A 23,298-nucleotide genomic window follows, 5' to 3' on the forward strand; every position below is an offset into this window, starting at 1 on the left:
GTGATATTTCAGTGTTAATAGGTACATGAACAGGGTTACAGGTGTTATTACAGTGTTAATAGGTACAGGGTTACAGGTGTTATTACAGTGTTAATAGGTACAGGGTTACAGGTGTTATTACATTGTTAATAGTTACAGGGTTACAGGTGTTATTACAGTGTTAATAGGTACAGGGTTACAGGTGATATTACAGTGTTAATAGTCACATGAACAGGGTTACAGGTGTTATTACAGTGTTAATAGGTACATGAACAGGGTTACAGTTGATATTACAGTGTTAATAGTCACATGAACAGGGTTACAGGTGTTATTACAGTGTTAATAGGTACATGAACAGGGTTACAGGTGTTATTACAGTGTTAATAGGTACAGGGTTACAGGTGATATTACAGTGTTCATAGGTACAGGGTTACAGGTATTATTACAGTGTTAATAGGTACAGGGTTACAGGTGTTATTACAGTGTTAATAGGTACATGAACAGGGTTACAGGTGTTATTACAGTGTTAATAGGTACATGAACAGGGTTACAGGTGTTATTACAGTGTTAATAGTTACAGGGTTACAGGTGTTATTACAGTGTTAATAGTTACAGGGTTACAGGTGTTATTACAGTGTTAATAGGTACATGAACAGGGTTACAGGTGATATTACAGTGTTAATAGGTACATGAACAGGGTTAGAGGTGATATTACAGTGTTAATAGGTACAGGGTTACAGGTGTTATTACAGTGTTAATAGGTACAGGGTTACAGGTGTTATTACAGTGTTAATAGGTACAGGGTTACAGGTGTTATTACAGTGTTAATAGGTACATGAACAGGGTTACAGGTAATATTACAGTGTTAATAGGTACATGAACAGGGTTACAGGTGATATTACAGTGTTAATAGTTACAGGGTTACAGGTGATATTACAGTGTTAATAGTCACATGTACAGGGTTACAGGTGATATTACAGTGTTCATAGGTACATGAACAGGGTTACAGGTGTTATTACAGTGTTAATAGGTACAGGGTTACAGGTGTTAATAGGTACAGGGTTACAGGTGATATTACAGTGTTAATAGGTACAGGGTTACAGGAGATATTACAGTGTTAAGTCACATGTACAGGGTTACAGGTGTTATTACAGTGTTAATAGGTACATGAACAGGGTTACAGGTGTTATTACAGTGTTAATAGGTACAGCGGGTTACAGGTGTTATTACAGTGTTAATAGTCACATGTACAGGGTTACAGGTGATATTACAGTGTTAATAGTCACATGTACAGGGTTACAGGTGATATTACAGTGTTAATAGGTACATGAACAGGGTTACAGGTGATATTACAGTGTTAATAGGTACATGAACAGGGTTACAGGTGATATTACAGTGTTCATAGGTACATGAACAGGGTTACAGGTGATATTACAGTGTTCATAGGTACAGGGTTACAGGTGTTATTACAGTGTTAATAGGTACAGGGTTACAGGTGTTATTACAGTGTTAATAGGTACATGAACAGGGTTACAGGTGTTATTACAGTGTTAATAGGTACATGAACAGGGTTACAGGTGATATTACAGTGTTAATAGGTACATGAACAGGGTTACAGGTGATATTACAGTGTTAATAGGTACATGAACAGAGTTACAGGTGTTATTACAGTGTTAATAGGTACATGAACAGGGTTACAGGTGATATTACAGTGTTAATAGGTACATGAACAGGGTTACAGGTGATATTACAGTGTTCATAGGTACATGAACAGGGTTACAGGTGATATTACAGTGTTCATAGGTACAGGGTTACAGGTGTTATTACAGTGTTAATAGGTACAGGGTTACAGGTGTTATTACAGTGTTAATAGGTACATGAACAGGGTTACAGGTGTTATTACAGTGTTAATAGGTACAGGGTTACAGGTGTTATTACAGTGTTAATAGGTACAGGGTTACAGGTGTTATTACAGTGTTAATAGTCAAGTCAGTGACTCAACCCTCTCAATTCGAGTATAGCGATATTATCCTTGCCGTACCCCTCCCAGGGACGGCATGGAAGAGCACCAGCAAGCCAGTGACTCAGCCCCCGTAATGGGGTCAGAGGCAGAGAAAAAAGTGGAAAAAAGACACCTGTCCATAGAAGATGTCTCCCTTTAAGAGTGTGCTCCTAATCTCAGCTCGTTACCTGTATAAAAGACACCTGGGAGCCAGAAATCTTTCTGATTGAGAGAGGGTCAAATACTTATTTCCCTCATTAAAATGCAAATCAATTTATAACATTTTTGACATGCGTTTTTCTGGATTTTTTTATTGTTATTCTGTCTCTCACTGTTCAAATAAACCTACCATTAAAATTATAGACTGATCATTTCTTTGTCAGTGGGCAAACGTACAAAATCAGCAGGGGATCAAATACTTTTTTCCCTCACTGTAGGACTAACTGAAGAGATGAGTCTTCAGTAAAGACTTAAAGGATTAAAAAATGTGTGTCTCCATTGATCCTAGGTCCTGACAGTTCTGTGCAGACTCTGGACAACCAAGTTTTGGAGAAATACACAGATTAAAGAGGAGTAATTTGATCTTTTCGTCGAAGACGTTAATGAATTCATCGTTGCTGAAGTGAAGGCCGTCCTCTCTTTGCAAATGCTGCTTTTTAGTTTGCTTTGCGACAGTATCAAAAATAAATTATGGATTGTTTTTATTCTCCTCAATTCGTTTGGAAAAGTAGGCTGATCAAGCAGCAGTGAGGGCTCTTCGATATTGCACGGTCCTGTCTTTCCAAGCTAGTCAGAAGACTTCCAATTTAGTGGAGCGCTATTTACGTTCCAATTTTCCGTTTCTGATTTTCTGGAAGCTTGCTTCAGGAGTCGGGTATTTTCTGTATACCAGGGAACTAATTTCTTGTGACAAATTTTTTATGTTTTTAGAGATGCGACTGCATATCGGTTATTGCACAAGGTTACCTTTTAGATCCTTGGTTAGGTGGTTAACTGATTTCTGTACTCTGACGTCCTTGGGTAGGTGGAGGGATTCTGGAAGGGCATCTAGGAATCTTTGGGTTGTCTGAGAATTTATAGCACAGCTTTTGCTGATTCTTGGTTGGGGTCTGAGCTAATTATTTGTTGCGATTGCAAACGTAATAAAATGGTGGTCTAATAGTCCAGGATTACGAGAAAAAACATTTACATCCACAATATTTATTCCACGGGACAAAACTAGGATCCAGGGTATGACTGTGGCAGTGAGTAGGTCCGGAGACATGTTGGACTAAAACCCACTGAGTCGATGACGGCTCCGAAAGCCTTTTGGAGTGGGTCTGTGGACTTTTCCATGTGAAAATTAAAGTCACCAAAAATTAGAATATTATCTGCCATGACTACAAGGTCCGATAGGAATTCAGGGAACTCAGTGAGGAACACTGCATATGGCCCAGGAGGCCTGTAAACAGTAGCTATAAAAAGTGAGTGAGTAGCTGCATAGATTTCATGACTAGAAGCTCAAAAGGCGAAAACGTCCATTGTCGTTAATGTTTGTGTAAATTGAAATGTGCTGTCGTAAATGTTAGCAACACCTCCGCCTTTGCCGGATGCACGTGGGGGATATGGTCACTAGTGTAACCAGGAGGAGAGGCCTCATTTAACACAGTCAATTCATCAGGCTTGAGCCATGTTTCAGGTCAGGCCAATCACATCAAGATTATGATCAGTGATTAGTTCATTGACTATGACTGCCTTGGAAGTGAGGGATCTAACATTAAGTAACCCAATTTTGAGATGTGAGGTATCACGATCTCTTTCAATAATGGCAGGAATGGAGGAGGTCTTTATACCAGTGAGATTGCTAAGGCGAACACCGCCATGTTTAGTTTTGCCCAACCTAGGTCGAGGCACAGACACGGTCTCAATGGGGAAAGCTGAGCTGACTACACTGACTGTGCTAGTGGCAGACTCCACTAAGCTGGGAGGCTGGCTAACAGCCTGCTGCCTGGCCTGCACCCTACTTCATTGTGGAGCTAGAGGAGTTAGAGCTCTGTCTGTGTTCCTACATAAGATGCAACATGGCACCGACAGATCAAGCAGCTCTGCTTCTAAGCAACTTTTCTATTTTTTTCTGTTTTATTTCTTATATTATTAACCAAGGAAATGTTTTGTGTTTGTTATATACAGCCGGAAATAACTTTTGGATATCGTTCTCCTGTATATTTTGAGTACAGCGACTGCAATTAGAAGGCATCGTGTTAATGTTACTTAGCTTCGGCTGTTCCTGACGAACCATGTCCAAATAAAACGTCCGGAGTGAAAAAGTTGAATGAAAAAAAGGGAAAAACTAAAAATATAAACGGTAATTAAAAAGTAAAAACCGTAAGGTTGGCAACAAAACGCACAGCAGCACGTAAACAAGTCTACAAGTTGTGACCGGAAATGAAACGTTGAACTAAATGGCACCACTATGAATGGCATGTTGCCAGTAATTATCTCCAGTTTGGGTGAACGCCTCATAGGCGTTAGCATTGTAAAATGTTCAACAAGGATAGAAAGCTGCATCTGCCTTGCAGGAATATTCCAGCCACTCTCTGCCTTTGAACCACGTGCTACAAAATGCCCGTTTTCTCCCACAGTACAGGCGGGTTGGGTATTTCCCCAGACGAACCTGCGCCGGCTCCTCATCACCGAGGTCGGCAGGCACTAACGGAGGCTGGCGGTGCTGCTGCTAGGTTCGGTCTTGGCGGCTGCAGGACCACCTCAGGTTGGTTACTTCCTTTGTCACCAGGCTGCAAGACGGTTGCGCAGGTGCCTTGCCTGCTGGGATCAATGGCGTTGGCGATTAGCGTGGGCTCAGCAGCCTTGGCCTCTGTGGCAGGTTTCTCCCACCTCCCCGCCGCTTTGATCTGATGCTGCCGTTGGGCGAAGCCACTTTCTAATATCCATCACGCTATCAGCTACCTCGCTAACTGTTAACATTAGCTAAATTCCATCCAGCTGCGCAGTGAAACTTTTATTTTGTAGCACGTAACTTTGAAACCCTAACCCTTCTACCGTGAAGGCCAATCAAAATGTTTTTTGTTTTTTTCAACTGGTAAAATGCAAGGGAGTTGGATGAACGAAGTGTAACAGTTCAGCTTCCGTTCCTCGCCCCAACCTGGGCTTGAACCAGGGACCCTCTGCACACATCGACAACAGCCACCCTCGAAGCATCGTTACCCACAAAAGCCGTGGCCCTTGCAGAGCAAGGGGAACAACTACTTCAAGGTCTCAGAGCGAGTGACGTCACCGATTGAAACGCTATTAGCGCGCACCCCGCAAACTAGCTAGCCATTTCACATCGGTTACAGAAGCATACACAACAAATCGGTTGGGCATGACGGAGGGGGCAGAATAGGGATCCAAAACTGATGGGGCACAATATTCCAACTAAGGGGGCATTGCCCCCTCGTAGGCCCAGGCCTGAATCACCTCTGCTTGTCTAACCAACGTAAGCCAAATATGTGACTCGTTTCAGGAAACTAGGTGTACTACTTCACAGGAGCGCTATTTGAAAGTAAACTTTTTTTTTTTTTTTTACTCAAAATGCGTTTTTGGAACATGTGAACTTTCATGTGGCATAATAACAAACTTGTATGCCATCTGTAAATATGAATAAAATTGTTAAATTACGAGCTTTGTTGGTTAAGCCACTGAAAGACAGCAAACTTCCCGCTAGCCATGATTGGCTGAGATAACGAGTGGGCTGGGCATGCCGAGAAATGAGTTTGGATTGGTCTGCCATGTAGCACTCTTCTGTTTATATCACGTAGTAGAACTGCATGAATGTTGCTCTCCACTTTCTGGAGGACCGAGTTTTGAAATCAGTGGAATTAGAGTATGATAACTAAGGAGATATTTGATTGCAAATATGCAGACAGAGTCGAAAAGAGAACACGCAGAAGGCTGTTGTATATAACACCTGTCTCCGGATTACATCTTCAAACTAAGGGCAACCATGGCATACCTGACAGAGAGGGAGAAGCATCCATCCATGTATACGGGTAAGAGAGTCTAGCTAGCTACATTTTCAGATATTACACGTTTCTAATATTGTCAGAAAGTCGTTTTCATTTCAAGTTAAACTGTACTATTAGCTAGCTAGCTAACGTTAGCTGGCTGGCTGGCTAGCTAGCTAACGTTAGCTGGCTGGCTGGCTAGCTAGCTAGCTAGCTAACGTTGTGTATGAAACATTACGTGTACGTTACGTGTTGTTAGTCAACTTTCAAAGCAGAATTACTTTCCCATTGTTCCTCAACTGTAGTGTATGATATACCAGTCTCTACTTTAATCCAATGTATAAAACACAATTTCAAATTTTGCTACATTAGACCGAATCGAGCCAGTCGGTCACGTATGATGTGGCTGTCCAAGGTACTGATTTATGTGTAAGTAGAAAAAAACATGTTGACTCACCCTACTTGTAGAGAAATGCCAATGCCATCCTCCTCTCTTTCATGTTGGCGAAACGGTCTATGACTCTGTCATACAGTTACACGCTTTACATTTTTGTTGTCCTAAGCTACCTGGCTAAAATGCTTGCTCGCTAGCCTAACTTCCTTTCATGGGCAATGATTAGCCAGCTGGTTAACATTAGCCTTAAGTTACTACATTTAGCCACATGTTGAACTTACATCCTCTCAGGCCAGGGGCACAATGTACGAGTCACCATTAGAATCATTGGCCAGTACGGAGAATTAAGTAAAACCACAAGTCCAAATCCTTATCTCCATCCATGGCTAATTTTGGAAAGGGCTGATTTTAGCTAGCTAGCTAGCCTCCGGAGGACAACGACACAACATTTCAAGTTTTCTTTCAATGTCGTTTGGCTTCTATTGTGATGTGATTGGTGTGAAGCCAAATAAAAAAAACTGTCAGTCCACTTTTGGGACTGTTCACAGCTGAGCTCACTCAGTTTAGCTCAACACTGATTGGCTATTTTATTTTAAAACATATCAACAGAGGCCTTCCACAAAGTTGGAAGCACAGAGTCATCTATAATGTAATTATAAGCTGTAGCATTTAGATTTGCCTTAACTGGAACTAAGGGGCCCGAACCATGAAAAACAGCCCCAGACCATTATTCCTCCTCCACCAAACTTTACAGTTGGCACTATGCATTGGGGCAGGTAGTGTTCTCCTGGCATCCACCAAACCCAGATTCGTCCGTCAGACTGCCAGATAGTAAAGCCTGATTCATCACTCCAGAGAACACGTTTTCACTGCTCCAGAGTCCAATGGCAGCGAATTTTACACCACTTCAGCCGACCCTTGGCATTGCGCATGGTGATCTTAGGCTTGTGTGCGGCTGCTCAGCCATGGAAACCCATTTCATGTAGCTCCTGACGAACAGTTCTTGTGCTGACGTTGCTCCCAGATGCAGTTTGGAACTCGGTAGTGAGTGTTGCAACCAAGGACAGATGATTTTTACACGCTTCAGCGGTCCCATTCTGTGAGCTTGTGTGGCCTACCACTTCCTGGCTGAGCTGTTGTTGCTCCTAGACATTTCCACTTCACAATAACAGCACTACCAGTTCACAGAGGGCAGAAATTTGACGAACTGACTTGTTAGAAAGGTGGCATCCTATGACGACGCCACGTTGAAAGTCACTGAGCTCTTACCTTACAAAAAAGATTGCAGTTACTGCAGTCGACTGTGGTATTTTGGACGCAGTAATTGCAAAATAACTGCAGTGTACTGCAGTTATACAGCACTCAGTGAAGTTACACTGCAAGATTACTGCAGTAAAAAAATACTGTTATTTTGGACACAGTATTTGCAGCATACTGCAGTTATACTGCACTCTGACTGCAATCTTTTTTTCGTAAGGGTTCAGTGGGGCCATTCTACTGCCAATGTTTGTCTATGGAGATTGCATGGCTGGGTGCTTGATTTTACACACCTGTCAGCAACGGGTGTGGCTGAAATAGACGAATCAACAAATTCTTGCTAGCAATCTGGCCATCCAGAGCCATGACGACACGGTGACTTCTTCCGCATGGAAATGTGCACATTCTAACCATCTATGGGGCAGAGGTCTGTGATTTGTTGTGATTCTGGATGGACAGATGACGAGCAACAACGACAAGAAACTGCCATGTAGGGGGCTCGTTTCGTCTTGATAGCATGTCTTGTTTTGAGGTGTTTTGACTGATTTCATGTCAATGCCAATATGGGAAAAAATTTGCTTGCTAGCTAACCAAGAACTGTAAAAATGTATTTGAGAGACAAGTGCTCATTGTCCAAATGTATTTACGTTTTCAATAAACATTGGAGACGAAATATCGGTTACACATCGTCAACATTCTAAGCCAACCACGTCTATAAAACCTGCAGAGGATGTCTCTTTCTGTTACTACGCACAGAACATGGTAGTACTTGAGCTGGAGACTTATATTTCCCTCACTAACTGTAAACATCAGCTATCTGAGCAGCTAACCGATCGCTGCAGCTGTACATAGGCCATCTGTAAATAGCCCACCCAATCTACCTACCTCATCCCCATATTGTTTTTATTTACTTTCTGCTCTTTTGCACACCAGTATCTCTACTTACACACCATCCTCTGCTCATCTATCACTCCAGTGTTCATTTTCTAAATTGTAATTACTTCACTACCATGGCCTATTTATTGCCTTACCTCTTCACGGCATTTGCACACACTGTATATAGACTTTTTGTTCTACTGTATTATTGACTGTACGCTTGTTTATTCCATGTGTAACTCTGTGTTGTTGTTTGTGTCGCACTGCTTTGCTTTATCTTGGCCAGGTCGCAGTTGTAAATGAGAACTTGTTCTCAAATGGCCTACCTGGTTAAATAAAGGTAAAATAAAAAAGTACTTGGTTTACTTTTCAATTCTGTTGCTATAATTCTATATTATGGATTTGTGTTACAAAATACATGTTAACAAAACATACAGCACTTGGTCCTTTGCAGCTCAGTAGGTAGAGCATGTTGCTTTTATCAGCAGGGTAGTGAGTTCGATTCCCGGGACCACACATACGTAAAAATGCATGCGCTTATAACTAAATCGCTTTGAATAAAAGCGTCTGCTAAATTACACATTACTAGCTCTACAGTATTGATTGCCCCATCTTCTGTTCTCCTGTTTGAAGGAAGAATGTGCTGGGGTCTAGGACTGGATTCAAACCTTATGTTAGGTCGCGTCAATTCGAATCTGGTATCAGAACAAAATATTCAGCACATAGTAACTTATGATTTCTTTGTACTTTAATTAATGCAAACATTTGAATGGTAAATATGTGGTTCGTATATACGGGGTCGCTGTGTCACCACGCAGGGCAGACAGAGAACTGAGTTACACATCCTTTGCTTTTCATTAAATACTCTGACAGAGATAGTTCCCGCTCACTGCTGGCCTGTCAGAGGGAGGATGAGCGTGGTTTAAACTTCCTCATCCTATCGTTGGCGTGCAGGTTGGTCCCAACCTCAAGACGCCTCCTGTTGCCGGGCGTAGTTATTATCTTTGGCAGTCGATTTATCTTGTGACGGCACAATGCACAGTTCTCTAAAACCCCGACACCCCTCTGCATATACATTTCACCCATATCCTGCCCTTATCTTTTAACAAGCTCTTCCATATCCCTGATTTACAGCATCTGCATTCTTTCCATATGACTCAACATCCCATGAGCCCCTTCCTCTCACACAGCAGTATGCTCTTATCATATAGAGTATAAACTTAATATTATAGCATAGCTTCTTTGTTATATTATATAGGTTATGCAAACAAATAGTTGGTCAAACCCTAACACTTAGCACCGAAAATCAGTGTAGTGTGGTGGAAATTTAAAGGTAATTTCCATTGAGCCGACTTCTATACGGTTTACGTGTGTAGAACTTTCTCGCATGCTTGTTCGTGGGTGGAATTGTTTTATCGGGGCAGTGGACTCTTAATTGCGTTCCACCGAGACAGGAAGTCCACCTTGTGTAGTGTTTATCCACTATATTCCCAAACTGGGGTACCTGGTATCTGTTGAGGGTTTCACTTTCTCACATTTTCAAACAGTTATGTTTTCCAACGGGGCTATACATTAGGTTGAGGTTTCTCACCTTAGTAGCATCATTTCACTGCCATTTAGTGTTCAGTGAAATAACACAATGACAAATACAGGTAACCGAGTCAAATAATTAACATCCAATCACATTAACCGTTACTCTCTCGCGGGAATTCCACTAACGGTCCGTATGTAGCCAATCGGTAGCTGCTGCTCATGTTGGTATCTGTACTGATGGAGCTAAAGCCATGACAGGAGACATAGTGGAGTGGTAAGGCGCCTGCAAGCAGTTGCTCCCGACGCCACCTGGGTCCACTGCAGCATCCACCAAGAGGCTCTTACTGCCAAGGGAATGCCTGACAGCTTGAAATACGTTTTGGACACTACAGTGAAAATGGTTAACTTTGTTAAAGCAAAAGGCCCCTGAACTCTCGTGTATTTTCTGCAATATGCAACTATGCAATGATATGGGCAGCGACCATGTAACGCTTTTACAACATACAGAAGAGCGCTGGTTATCAAGGGGCAAAGTATTGGCACGTTTTTTAAATCGAGACACGAGCTTAAACTTTTCTTTACTGTCCATAATTTTCACTTGTCTGACCTCTTGCATGATGACGAGTTTCTCACACGACTGGACTACTGGGTGATGTTTTTCTCTCCTGAATGATCTGAATCTGGGATTACAGGAACTCTCCGCAACTATATTCAATGTGCGGGACAAAATTGAGGCTATGTTTAAGAAGTTGGAGCTCTTCTCTGTCTGCATTAACAAGGACAACACACAGGTCTTTCCATCATCACCTCTTCCGGTCTTTGTAGCTGGGTCAGAGGTTGATGGAGTTGCAGGGCAGAGAGCACGGGTGCGCCTGGACGGTTGGTTGGCTGTTGGAGAGAGGGGCCGGGGCGGTGGAGAGACGGGCCCGGGGCGGTGGAGAGAGGGGCCGGGGAGGTGGAGGGGCCGGGGCGGTGGAGAGAGGGGCCGGTGAGATGATGAACCAAGGGGCAATGAACCATCTATAGATGGGCCCTCAGTGCTCTGCTCTGTCCAAAACACACACCCCACCTCTACAAGCAGATGGCCAATACATAGCAAGCTTCTTAAAACATCTCCATGGTCTCTGTTGAGTTGAAACGTTTACCCAAAAGAACTGATTTCATAAACATCTGCTAATCATTATAACACCACAGTGTCATAATCATTATAACACCACAGTGTCTGTGTTCAGATGTTTGAACTAGCCCTGCTAATATGTATGATTTGACAACAGGCACTGAACATTTCACACTCAATTTCTCCTTTCCAGAAAAGTAACTAGGTCTGCTGAACATAAGACCACAAACACACCCCTCAGCCCCGCTCCTCCTCCAGCCCCGCTCCTCCGCAGCCCAACTCCTCCGCAGCCCAACTCCTCCGCAGCCCTTCACCCTTCACAGATCCACGTTTCTTTGATATTAGCGTTCAAATTTCCTGAGGTCTGTGACATATCCCTCCAGCGGTTGTGTTTTGGTGCTGCTTGTCAGAATATGACCTCATCGAAAGGGTTGGAAAGGTGTTCATGTCTCACCAGTTTGCACAGACGCTCCTCAAAACTGGACAAAGACGCAAATCTCAAAATAAAACCACAAAACAGGAAGATTCCGCTGCTGCTTCTTTTTCTGTGGGTTTAATGGCTACACCAAAAAAGTGTATTGCCGCCACCAACTGGACAGTTTGAAACCAAACATTTTTAAAAATCCATAGGTAACAGCAGTGGCGACCTGTCATTCGGGGCAGGTGGGGCACGCCACATTTTCAGCAAAAACAAAAAAGAAAACTCCCACTTCTTCCTTCTTTTAGTTCACCATATCTCCCGTTCCAGGACCCGACGGGGCGGCGCGGCTCCGGGACCCGACGGGGCGGCGCGGCTCCGGGACCGGGACCCGACGGGGCGGCGCGGCTCCGGAATTGGTTTGGAGACCGTAAAACAGCAGCCATCTCCTCCGGCACCATCTAATTATATATTCATGCTATGCAAATGTTTTGTCTAATATACAAGATTGAAAAGTGGTCACATTAATAGATGGTGACACCGCAGAGTGAGGAGAGATTTTTATTCACAAATAAAAGTTGCATGTTATCAAAATAGGACATGGAGAGGAGTCAACAACACTGGGTTAGAAGTTAGCAGAACTAATGACAGGGATGGAGAGGAGTCAACAACACTGGGTTAGAAGTTAGCAGAACTAATGACAGGGATGGAGAGGAGTCAACAACACTGGGTTAGAAGTTAGCAGAACTAATGACAGGGATGGTGAGGAGTCAACAACACTGGGTTAGAAGTTAGCAGAACTAATGACAGGGATGGAGAGGAGTCAACAACACTGGGTTAGAAGTTAGCAGAACTAATGACAGGGATGGAGAGGAGTCAACAACACTGGGTTAGAAGTTAGCAGAACTAATGACAGGGATGGAGAGGAGTCAACAACACTGGGTTAGAAGTTAGCAGAACTAATGACAGGGATGGAGAGGAGTCAACAACACTGGGTTAGAAGTTAGCAGAACTAATGACAGGGATGGTGAGGAGTCAACAACACTGGGTTAGAAGTTAGCAGAACTAATGACAGGGATGGAGAGGAGTCAACAACACTGGGTTAGAAGTTAGCAGTCATCTTGACGATGTCGTCGTTGCCCTCGACGACGTGGTTCTGTATGCGTTTATGGAAATGATCCAGAGCTGCCAGCAGACGATCAAACAGGTCCTGGTGGAAATATAGAGAAATATGAGAAGGTGATTGGCTCAGTGTCAAGGTTGATATTATACTACACACCTCACTATATATTATACTGTATAACTACACATCTCACACTATAGATATTATATATGTAAGGTGTGTAGATATACAGTACCTGAGCTTTCTCAGTCTCCTGGCTGCAGGTGTCCCCGGGGGCGCGGGGGGTCCGAGGGGGTCCTGGGGGGTCCGAGGGGGTCCGGGGGTGACCGGGGGTGCCGGGGGGCCGAGGGGTGTCCTGAGGGGGTCCGGGGGGTCCGGGGGGGGGGTCCGGGGGTGTCCGGGGGGTCCGGGGGGTCCGGGGGGTCCGGGGGTGCCGAGGGGGTCCTGGGGGGTCCGGGGGGCCTGAGCTCTCGCTCCGGCTGCGGGTCCCTCGGTGGTGACGACGCGGAGGGTGGCCCGCCCTCCGGACGGCGGCACGCCCCCCGGTGACTGGCCCGACTGGGAGACACACATATTTCATTTAAGCATACGCCTCCTCTCTCCCACTCCTCCCTCCCCCACTCCTCCCCTCCCCTACTCCTCCCCTCCTCTCCTCCCCTGCTCCTCCCCCTCTCCTCCCTACCCCTCTCCCACTCCTCCCCTGCTCCTCCCCCTCTCCTCTCCTACCCCTCTCCCCCCCCTCTCCCACTCCTCCCCTGCTCCTCCCCCTCTCCCCCCCCTCTCCCACTCCTCCCCCTCTCCCTCTCCTCCCTCCCCTACTCCTCCTCTCCTCCTCCCACTCCTACCCCAGTACATCCTCAATGTGTTGATCCTTAATCTCCTTCTTCTTCTGTCGTCGTATCTGTTGTTTGGACTCCTTGTCCATCTTCATCCCTAAAGATCTCTTCAGCTGGCCCTCCTCCACACCATGGTTCTTCAGTTCCTTCTGCTGTGCCTCATACACACACACCAGAGCCTGGGCCTACACACACACACACACACACACACACACACACACACCACACACACACACACACACACACACACACACACACACACACACACACACACACCTTAGCCTATTGCACCTCAGACGGCAAAAGCATTACATTTGAGGTCCAAGTTCAATAACCCAGTAGGACAGCACCCAGTAGGACAGCAACACAGTAGGACATCAACCCAGTAGGACAGCAACCCAGTAGGACAGCAACACAGTAGGACAGCAACACAGTAGGACAGCAACCCAGTAGGACAGCAACCCAGTAGGACAGCAACCCAGTAGGACAGCAACACAGTAGGACAGCAACACAGTAGGACAGCAACACAGTAGGACAGCACCCAGTAGGACAGCAACACAGTAGGACAGCAACCCAGTAGGACAGCAACACAGTAGGACAGCAACACAGTAGGACAGCAACACAGTAGGACAGCAACACAGTAGGACAGCAACACAGTAGGACAGCAACACAGTAGGACAGCAACACAGTAGGACAGCAACACAGTAGTACAGCAACACAGTAGGACAGCAACCCAGTAGGACAGCAACCCAGTAGGACAGCACCCAGTAGGACAGCAACCCAGTAGGACAGCAACCCAGTAGGACAGCAACCCAGTAGGACAGCAACACAGTAGGACAGCAACACAGTAGGACAGCAACCCAGTAGTACTAACGTCTACATGGTGCTGTTGGGTCTAACAACAACAGTACTAACCTCTACCTGGTGCTGTTGGGTCTAACAACAACAGTACTAACCTCTACCTGGTGCTGTTGGGTCTAACAACAACAACAGTACTAACCTCTTCCTGGTGCTGTTGGGTCTAACAACAACAGTACTAACCTCTACCTGGTGCTGTTGGGTCTAACAACAACAGTACTAACCTCTTCCTGGTGCTGTTGGGTCTAACAACAACAGTACTAACCTCTACCTGGTGCTGTTGGGTCTAACAACAACAGTACTAACCTCTACCTGGTGCTGTTGGGTCTAACAACAACAGTACTAACCTCTTCCTGGTGCTGTTGGGTCTAACAACAACAACAGTACTAACCTCTACCTGGTGCTGTTGGGTCTAACAACAACAGTACTGACCTCTACCTGGTGCTGTTGGGTCTCCAACAACAACAGTACTAATCTCTACCTGGTGCTGTTGGGTCTAACAACAACAGTACTAACCTCTTCCTGGTGCTGTTGGGTCTAACAACAACAGTACTAACCTCTTCCTGGTGCTGTTGGGTCTAACAACAACAGTACTAACCTCTTCCTGGTGCTGTTGGGTCTTGTTCATGGAGCTCTGGAGGTCCTGCAGTAGTTTAAATATCAGCTGAATGTCAGCCTCGCTTTGAGTCACACCCTGGACATCACTCTGCAGCCCAACCAGACGCTCGTCTGCCGTCTCGATGGCCAATTTGATGTTCTTCACGTTTTCCTTCATCTTCTCCATCTGAATCTTCATCTCTTCAGGAGACTCAACGATCTGAGACTTTAGCTTACCAATGTTCTCCTTTAGAGTGGCCACATCAACCTTCAACTGGGTCTGACAGACACACATTTTAGTCGTAGGATTATCATTTTAACATTTCAAAGCATTCTTCAGCTTGATCATAACGTACCAATTTTTGGGACTTCTCTGCCATCTCAGTTTTCCACTCTGCAATATTCTCATTGATAGCATTCTGAAACAAAACATACAAGTTTCTTCTTGAACAAGTCCACATAGTCCCTCCCCGTTTGTCTTTTGTTCCATATGGTACCTAATGAATATGACCTGGTGGAGTACTGTACAGTACCTACCACTTCCTGGTATTGGTGCATGGTGTTGGTCTGCAGGTCAGAGAGAGCAGAGTCCAATTCCCTCGCTTCAGCCTGCTGCTCTGGGGGGATGGTACTGAAGAGAGGAGGGGAGTGAGAGGTCAGGACTCTCTGTATAACAGATCGTTTCATCTTCCAGGGCTGCATCTCAATAGTCTAATGCCCTACAGATCGTTTTATCTTCCAGGGCTGCATCTCAATAGTCTAATGCCCTACAGATCGTTTCATCTTCCAGGGCTGCATCTCAATAGTCTAATGCCCTACAGATCGTTTCATCTTCCAGGGCTGCATCTCAATAGTCTAATGCCCTACAGATCGTTTCATCTTCCAGGGCTGCATCTCAATAGTCTAATGCCCTACAGATCGTTTCATCTTCCAGGGCTGCATCTCAATAGTCTAATGCCCTACAGATCGTTTCATCTTCCAGGGCTGCATCTCAATAGTCTAATGCCCTACAGATCGTTTCATCTTCCAGGGCTGCATCTCAATAGTCTAATGCCCTACAGATCGTTTCATCTTCCAGGGCTGCATCTCAATAGTCTAATGCCCTACAGATCGTTTTATCTTCCAGGGCTGCATCTCAATAGTCTAATGCCCTACAGATCGTTTCATCTTCCAGGGCTGCATCTCAATAGTCTAATGCCCTACAGATCGTTTCATCTTCCAGGGCTGCATCTCAATAGTCTAATGCCCTACAGATCGTTTTATCTTCCAGGGCTGCATCTCAATAGTCTAATGCCCTACAGATCGTTTCATCTTCCAGGGCTGCATCTCAATAGTCTAATGCCCTACAGATCGTTTTATCTTCCAGGGCTGCATCTCAATAGTCTAATGCCCTACAGATCGTTTTATCTTCCAGGGCTGCATCTCAATAGTCTTGTGGCATCTCCTTCACTCGTTCAACACTTACGTCAGCTTGTCCATTTTCTTCTGAGCTTCTTTAGTTCCTCGTGAGTAAGCCTGGAGCTTGTCCATGTCTTCTCTCTGAAACAACGAGAACAGACTACTGTTACCGTACTGTACACTACCGTACCCTTCACACTACCGTACCCTACACTACCGTACCCTACCCTTCACACTACCGTACCCTTCACACTACCCTACCCTACCCTTCACACTACCGTACCCTTCACACTACCGTACCCTACACTACCGTACCCTACCCTTCACACTACCGTACCCTTCACACTACCGTACCCTGCCCTTCACACTACCCTACCCTTCACACTACCCTACCCTGCCCTTCACACTACCCTACCCTTCACACTACCGTACCCTACCCTTCACACTACCCTACCCTTCACACTACCGTACCCTTCACACTACCGTACCCTGCCCTTCACACTACCCTACCCTTCACACTACCCTACCCTACCCTTCACACGACCCTACCCTTCACACGACCCTACCCTTCACACGACCCTACCCTTCACACTACCCTACCCTTCACACTACCGTACCCTACCCTTCACACTACCGTACCCTGCCCTACCCTTCACACTACCCTACCCTTCACACTACCGTACCCTTCTACACTACCCTACCCTTCACACTACCGTACCCTGCCCTTCACACTACCCTACCCTTCACACTACCGTATTCTACACTACCCTACTGTACCCTTCACATTACCCTACTGTACCCTTCACATTATTGTACCCTGCCCTTCACACTACCGTATCCTACCCTACCGTACCCTTCACATTACCCTACCGTACCCTGTCCTTCACACTACCCGTACCATAGCCTTCACACTACCCTATCCTACACTACCGTACCGTACACTTCACATACCCTACCGTACCCTTCACAGTACACTACCGTACCCTGCCCTTCACAGTACCCTACCATACCCTGCCCTTCACACTACCCTACCATACCCTGCCCTTCACACTACCCTACCATACCCTGCCCTTCACACTACCCTACCATACCCTGCCCTTCACACTACCCTACCATACCCTGCCCTTCACACTACCCTACCATACACTACCATACAGTACCCTACCGTACCCTTTACAGTACACTACCGTACCTTTCACAGTACACTACCGTACCCTTCACAGTACACTACCGTACCCTTAACAGTACCCTACCGTACCCTTAACAGTACACTACCGTACCCTGCCCTTCACACTCCCCGTACCATACCCTTCACACTACCGTACCCTTCACAGTACCCTACCGTACCCTTCACAGTACCCTACCGTACCCTTCACATTACCCTACCGTACCCTTCACATTACCCTACCGTACCCTTCCGTACCCTTCACAGTACCCTACCGTACCCTTCACCATACCCTACCGTACCCTTCACATTACCCTACCGTACCCTTCCGTACCCTTCACAGTACCCTACCGTACCCTTCACCATACCCTACCGTACCCTTCACAATACCCTACCGTACCCTTCACAGTACCCTACCGTACCCTTCACATTACCCTACCGTACCCTTCACATTACCCTACCGTACCCTTCCGTACCCTTCACAGAACCCTACCGTACCCTTCACCATACCCTACCGTACCCTTCACATTACCCTACCGTACCCTTCACCATACCCTACCGTACCCTTCACATTACCCTACCGTACCCTTCACATTACCCTACCGTACCCTTCCGTACCCTTCACAGTACCCTACCGTACCCTTCACCATACCCTACCGTACCCTTCACAATACCCTACCGTACCCTTCACAGTACCCTACCGTACCCTTCACATTACCCTACCGTACCCTTCACATTACCCTACCGTACCCTTCCGTACCCTTCACAGTACCCTACCGTACCCTTCACCATACCCTACCGTACCCTTCACATTACCCTACCGTACCCTTCCGTACCCTTCACAGTACCCTACCGTACCCTTCACCATACCCTACCGTACCCTTCACAATACCCTACCGTACCCTTCACAGTACCCTACCGTACCCTTCACAGTACCCTACCGTACCCTTCACATTACCCTACCGTACCCTTCACACTACGCTACCGTACCCTTCACACTACGCTACCGTACCCTTCACACTACGCTACCGTACCCTTCACAGTACCCTACCGTACCCTTCACATTACCCTACCGTACCCTTCACAATACCATACCGTACCCTTCACACTACCCTACCGTACCCTTCACACTACCCTACCGTACCCTTCACACTACCCTACCGTACCCTTCACACTACCTTACCCTTCACACAATCCTACCCTACCCTTCACACTATCCTACCATATACTACCCTACCATATACTACCGTACTAGAGGTCAGCCGAATGATTTAGGGCTGATTTCATAACAATTGGTAATCAGACTTTTTGGATGCCGATTATGGCCGATTACGTTGCAATCCACGAGGAAACTGCGTGGCAGGCTGAGCACCTGTTACGCGAGTGCAGCGTCAAAAGGACCTGGTGGCTGCAAGGAGCCAAGGTAAGTTGCTAGCTAGCATTAAACTTACCTTAGAAAAACCAATAAATCTTTACATAATCACTAGTTAACTATACATTGTTGATATTACTAGGTTAACTAACCTGTTCTGCGTTGCATATAATCAATGCGGTGCCTGTTAATTTATCATCGAATCACAGCCTACTTCAACTTCGCCAAACGAGTGATGATTTAACAAAAGCACATTCGCAAAAAAAGCACAATCATTGCACAAATGTACCTAACCATAAACATCAACGCCTTCCTTAAAATCAATACACGGAAGTATATATTTTTTAACCTGCATATGTAGTTAACCTCTCTGCGAGTAAGGCTAGTTTCCTGAATTTCTGCCTGTCTGACGTGCCCAAAGTAAACTGCCTGTTACTCAGGCCCAGAAGCTAGGATATGCATATAATTGGATAGAAAACACTCTGAAGTTTCTAAAACTGTTAAAATAATGTCTGTGAGTACAACAGAACTGATATGGCAGGTGAAAACCCGAGGACAATCGATCCAGAATTTCTTTGGGGGGAGCTCAGAATGACTTCCAATGCAATGCTATTGAAAGATCTAATTTCCGCCTCCCAGATTGCAGTTCCTATGGCTTCCAGTAGATGTCAACAGTCTTTATACAAGGTTTTAGGCTTGTTTCTTTTTTAAATGAAGAAGTATTTGTAGTCGTTCCAAGTCTTTTTGCGCGCGTAAACGTGGGCACGCTCTTTGTTCTTTTCCTTTGCTATTGAACATAGTAATCTCCGTCTGAAATACTGTAATTCATTTAGATATTAGACAACATGAGGATTAACCTGATATGGATAGGGGGCAGTATTTTCACGGCCGGATGAAAAAACGTACCCGATTTAAACTGGTTACTACTCTTTCCCAGAAACGAGAATATGCATATTAAATTTGTAAGTCGCTCTGGATAAGAGCGTCTGCTAAATGACGTAAATGTAAATTACTAGATTTGGATAGAAAACACTGAAGTTTTTAAAACTGTTTGAATGGTGTCTGTGAGTATAACAGAACTCATATGGCAGGCAAAAACCTGAGAAAAAGTTAACCAGGAAGTGTAGGATCTGAGAAATGTAGTTCTTTCTAGTCCCTTTCGAAACTACAGTATCTGTGCTGTTACGTTGCACTTTCTAAGGCTTCCATTGGCTGTCTAAAGCCTTCAGAAAGTGGATTGAGCCTTCTCCTGTCTCTGGGCAGAGTATAGGAGTTCAGTTACTGAGTGGTCTGCCTGAGGACAAAGCGATTGGATATGCGCGTTCCCGCGAGCACGCTGTTTTTTATTTTCCTCCTTGAATGAATACACTATTGTCCGGTTGGAATATTATCGCAATTTTACATTAGAAATATCATAAAAATTGATTTTAAACAGCGTTTGACATGCTTCTAAGTACGGTAATGGAACATTTTCACTTTTTGTGTCTCGAAATGCGCTCGCGCGTTACCCTTTGGATAGTGACCTGAACGCACGAATAAAACGGAGGTATTTGGACATAACTATGGATTATTTCGAACAAAAACAACATTTCTTGTGGAAGTAGCAGTCCTGGGAGTGCATTCTGACGAAGATCAGCAAAGGTAATACAATATTTCTTATACTAATTCTGAGTTTGTTGCCGTGATGGCGAGCTATGTACTCAGAATATTGAAAAATGTGCTTTCACCGAGAAGCTATTTTAAAATCGGACACCTCGATTGCACAAAGGAGTTCTGTATCTATAATTCTTAAAATAATTGTTATGTTTTTTGTGAACGTTTATCGTGAGTAATTTAGTAAATTCACCGGAGGTTTGCGGGGGGTATGCTAGTTCTGAACGTCACATGCTAATGTAAAAAGCTGGTTTTTGATATAAATATGAACTTGATTGAACAAAACATGCATGTATTGTATAACATAATGTCCTAGGTGTGTCATCTGATGAAGATCATCAAAGGTTAGTGCTGCATTTAGCTGTGGTTTGGGTTTTTGTGACATTATATGCTAGCTTGAAAAATGGGTGTCTGATTATTTCTGGCTGGGTACTCTGCTGACATAATCTAATGTTTTGCTAGCGCTGTAAAGCCTTTTTGAAATCGGACAGTGTGGTTAGATAAAGGAGAGTCTTGTCTTTAAAATGCTGTGAAATAGTCATATGTTTGAAAAATGGAAGTTTTTGTATTTTTGAGGAATTTGTAATTCGCGCCACGCCTATCATTGGATATTGGAGCAGGTGTTCCGCTAGCGGAACGTCTAGATGTAAGAGGTTAAAATAATTGTTATGTATTTTGTCAACGTTTATGATGAGTATTTTTGTAAAGTCACCGGAAGTTTTGGGTGGGAATACATTTTCTGAACATCACGCGCCAATGTAAAAAGCTGTTTTTGGATACAAATATGAACTTGATTGAACAAAACATACATGTATTGTATAACATAATGTACTAGGAGTGTCATCTGATGAAGATCATCAAAGGTTAGTGCTTCATTTAGCTGTGTTTTGGGTTTTATTGACATATATGCTTGCTTGGAAAATGGCTGTGTGGTTATTTTGGTCTATGTATTCTCCTGACATAATCTAATGTTTTGCTTTCGCTGTAAAGCCTTTTTGAAATCGGACAACGTGGTTGGATTCAGGAGAGGTTTATCTTTCAAATGGTGTAAAATAGTCGTATGTTTGAAAAATTGAAATTATTGGATTTTTGAGGTTTTGTATTTTGCGCCATGCGATCCCATTGGCTGTTGGCTAGGGGTTCCGCTAGCGGAACGCCTTGATGTAAGAGGTTAAAAAAAACATTGTTTGACTCGTTTGGACGAACTTTGCTGGTAACTTTTTGGAATCCTTTGTATGCATGTTGAAGGACTGGACTATTGAATTCAATGGCACCAACTAAACCGCGTTTTTGGGATATAAAGAAGGACTTTATCAAACAAAACAACCATTCATTGTGTAGCTGGGACCCCTGGGATTACAAACAGAGGAAGATCTTCAAAAGTAAGTGATTTATTTTAATCGCTATTTTGTGTCGCCTGTGCTGGTTTGAAAAGGATATTGTTGTGGGGCGCTGTCCTCAGACAATCGAATGCTATGCTTTCACCGTAAATCCTTTTTGAAATCTGACAACGCAGTTCGATTACCAAGATTCTAAGCTAAAGAATCATGTATGACACTTGTATTTTCATGAATGTGTAATATTACGATTTTGTATTTGGCGCGCTCCGATTTCACCGGATGTTGTCGAATTTGATCCCGCTAGCGGGTTCTCCGCTCTAAGAGGTTTTAAAAGAACTGCATGTTAACAGGCAATATTAACTAGGGAAATGGTGTCACTTCTCTTGCGTTCAGTGCTAGCAGAGTCAGGGTGTATGCAGCAGTTTGGGCCGCCCTTCTCTTGCGTTCAGTGCTAGCAGAGTCAGGGTGTATGCAGCAGTTTGGGCCGCCCTTCTCTTGCGTTCAGTGCTAGCAGAGTCAGGGTGTATGCAGCAGTTTGGGCCGCCCTTCTCTTGCGTTCAGTGCTAGCAGAGTCAGGGTGTATGCAGCAGTTTGGGCCGCCCTTCTCTTGCGTTCAGTGCTAGCAGAGTCAGGGTGTATGCAGCAGTTTGGGCCGCCCTTCTCTTGCGTTCAGTGCTAGCAGAGTCAGGGTGTATGCAGCAGTTTGGGCCGCCCTTCTCTTGCGTTCAGTGCTAGCAGAGTCAGGGTGTATGCAGCAGTTTGGGCCGCCCTTCTCTTGCGTTCAGTGCTAGCAGAGTCAGGGTGTATGCAGCAGTTTGGGCCGCCCTTCTCTTGCGTTCAGTGCTAGCAGAGTCAGGGTGTATGCAGCAGTTTGGGCCGCCCTTCTCTTGCGTTCAGTGCTAGCAGAGTCAGGGTGTATGCAGCAGTTTGGGCCGCCCTTCTCTTGCGTTCAGTGCTAGCAGAGTCAGGGTGTATGCAGCAGTTTGGGCCGCCCTTCTCTTGCGTTCAGTGCTAGCAGAGTCAGGGTGTATGCAGCAGTTTGGGCCGCCCTTCTCTTGCGTTCAGTGCTAGCAGAGTCAGGGTGTATGCAGCAGTTTGGGCCGCATGGCTCGCTGTGAACTGTTGAAAGGCCATCTATTCCTAACAAAGACCGTAATTCATTTGGCAGAATTCTACAGAATTATTACATAACGTTGAAGGTTGTACAATGTAACAGCAATATTTAGACTTAGGTTGCCACCCGTTCGATAAAGTGCGGAACGGTTCCTTATTTCACTGAAAGAATAAATGTTTTGTTTTCGAAATGATAGTTTCTGGATTTGACCATATTAATGACCAACGGCTCGTATTTCTGTGTGTTTATTATAATTAAGTCTATGATTTGATATTTGATAGAG

The 23,298-nt window shown here is 44.9% G+C and overlaps 1 protein-coding gene across 1 annotated transcript in view; it reads right to left on the minus strand.

The window, feature by feature from the left end:
* Positions 1-12,104: 12,104 nt before the first annotated feature.
* The window catches only part of nuf2 (UF2 component of NDC80 kinetochore complex), a 30,849-nt gene continuing 19,655 nt past the window's right edge, over positions 12,105-23,298 (minus strand). Inside the window, exons 7-13 of the mRNA XM_082959585.1 lie at positions 16,439-16,512; positions 15,511-15,604; positions 15,330-15,392; positions 14,975-15,253; positions 13,526-13,703; positions 12,918-13,240; positions 12,105-12,769 (exon numbers count right to left, since the gene is read on the minus strand). Of these exons, the coding sequence (XP_082815711.1) occupies positions 12,662-12,769; positions 12,918-13,240; positions 13,526-13,703; positions 14,975-15,253; positions 15,330-15,392; positions 15,511-15,604; positions 16,439-16,512 (1,119 nt within the window). The 3' untranslated portion in view covers positions 12,105-12,661. The remainder of the gene's footprint in view (positions 12,770-12,917; positions 13,241-13,525; positions 13,704-14,974; positions 15,254-15,329; positions 15,393-15,510; positions 15,605-16,438; positions 16,513-23,298) is intronic.

Source organism: Salmo salar, chromosome 12 (assembly GCF_965601325.2).
Source record: "Salmo salar chromosome 12, fSalSal1, whole genome shotgun sequence".
Taxonomy (NCBI): Eukaryota; Metazoa; Chordata; class Actinopteri; order Salmoniformes; family Salmonidae; genus Salmo; species Salmo salar.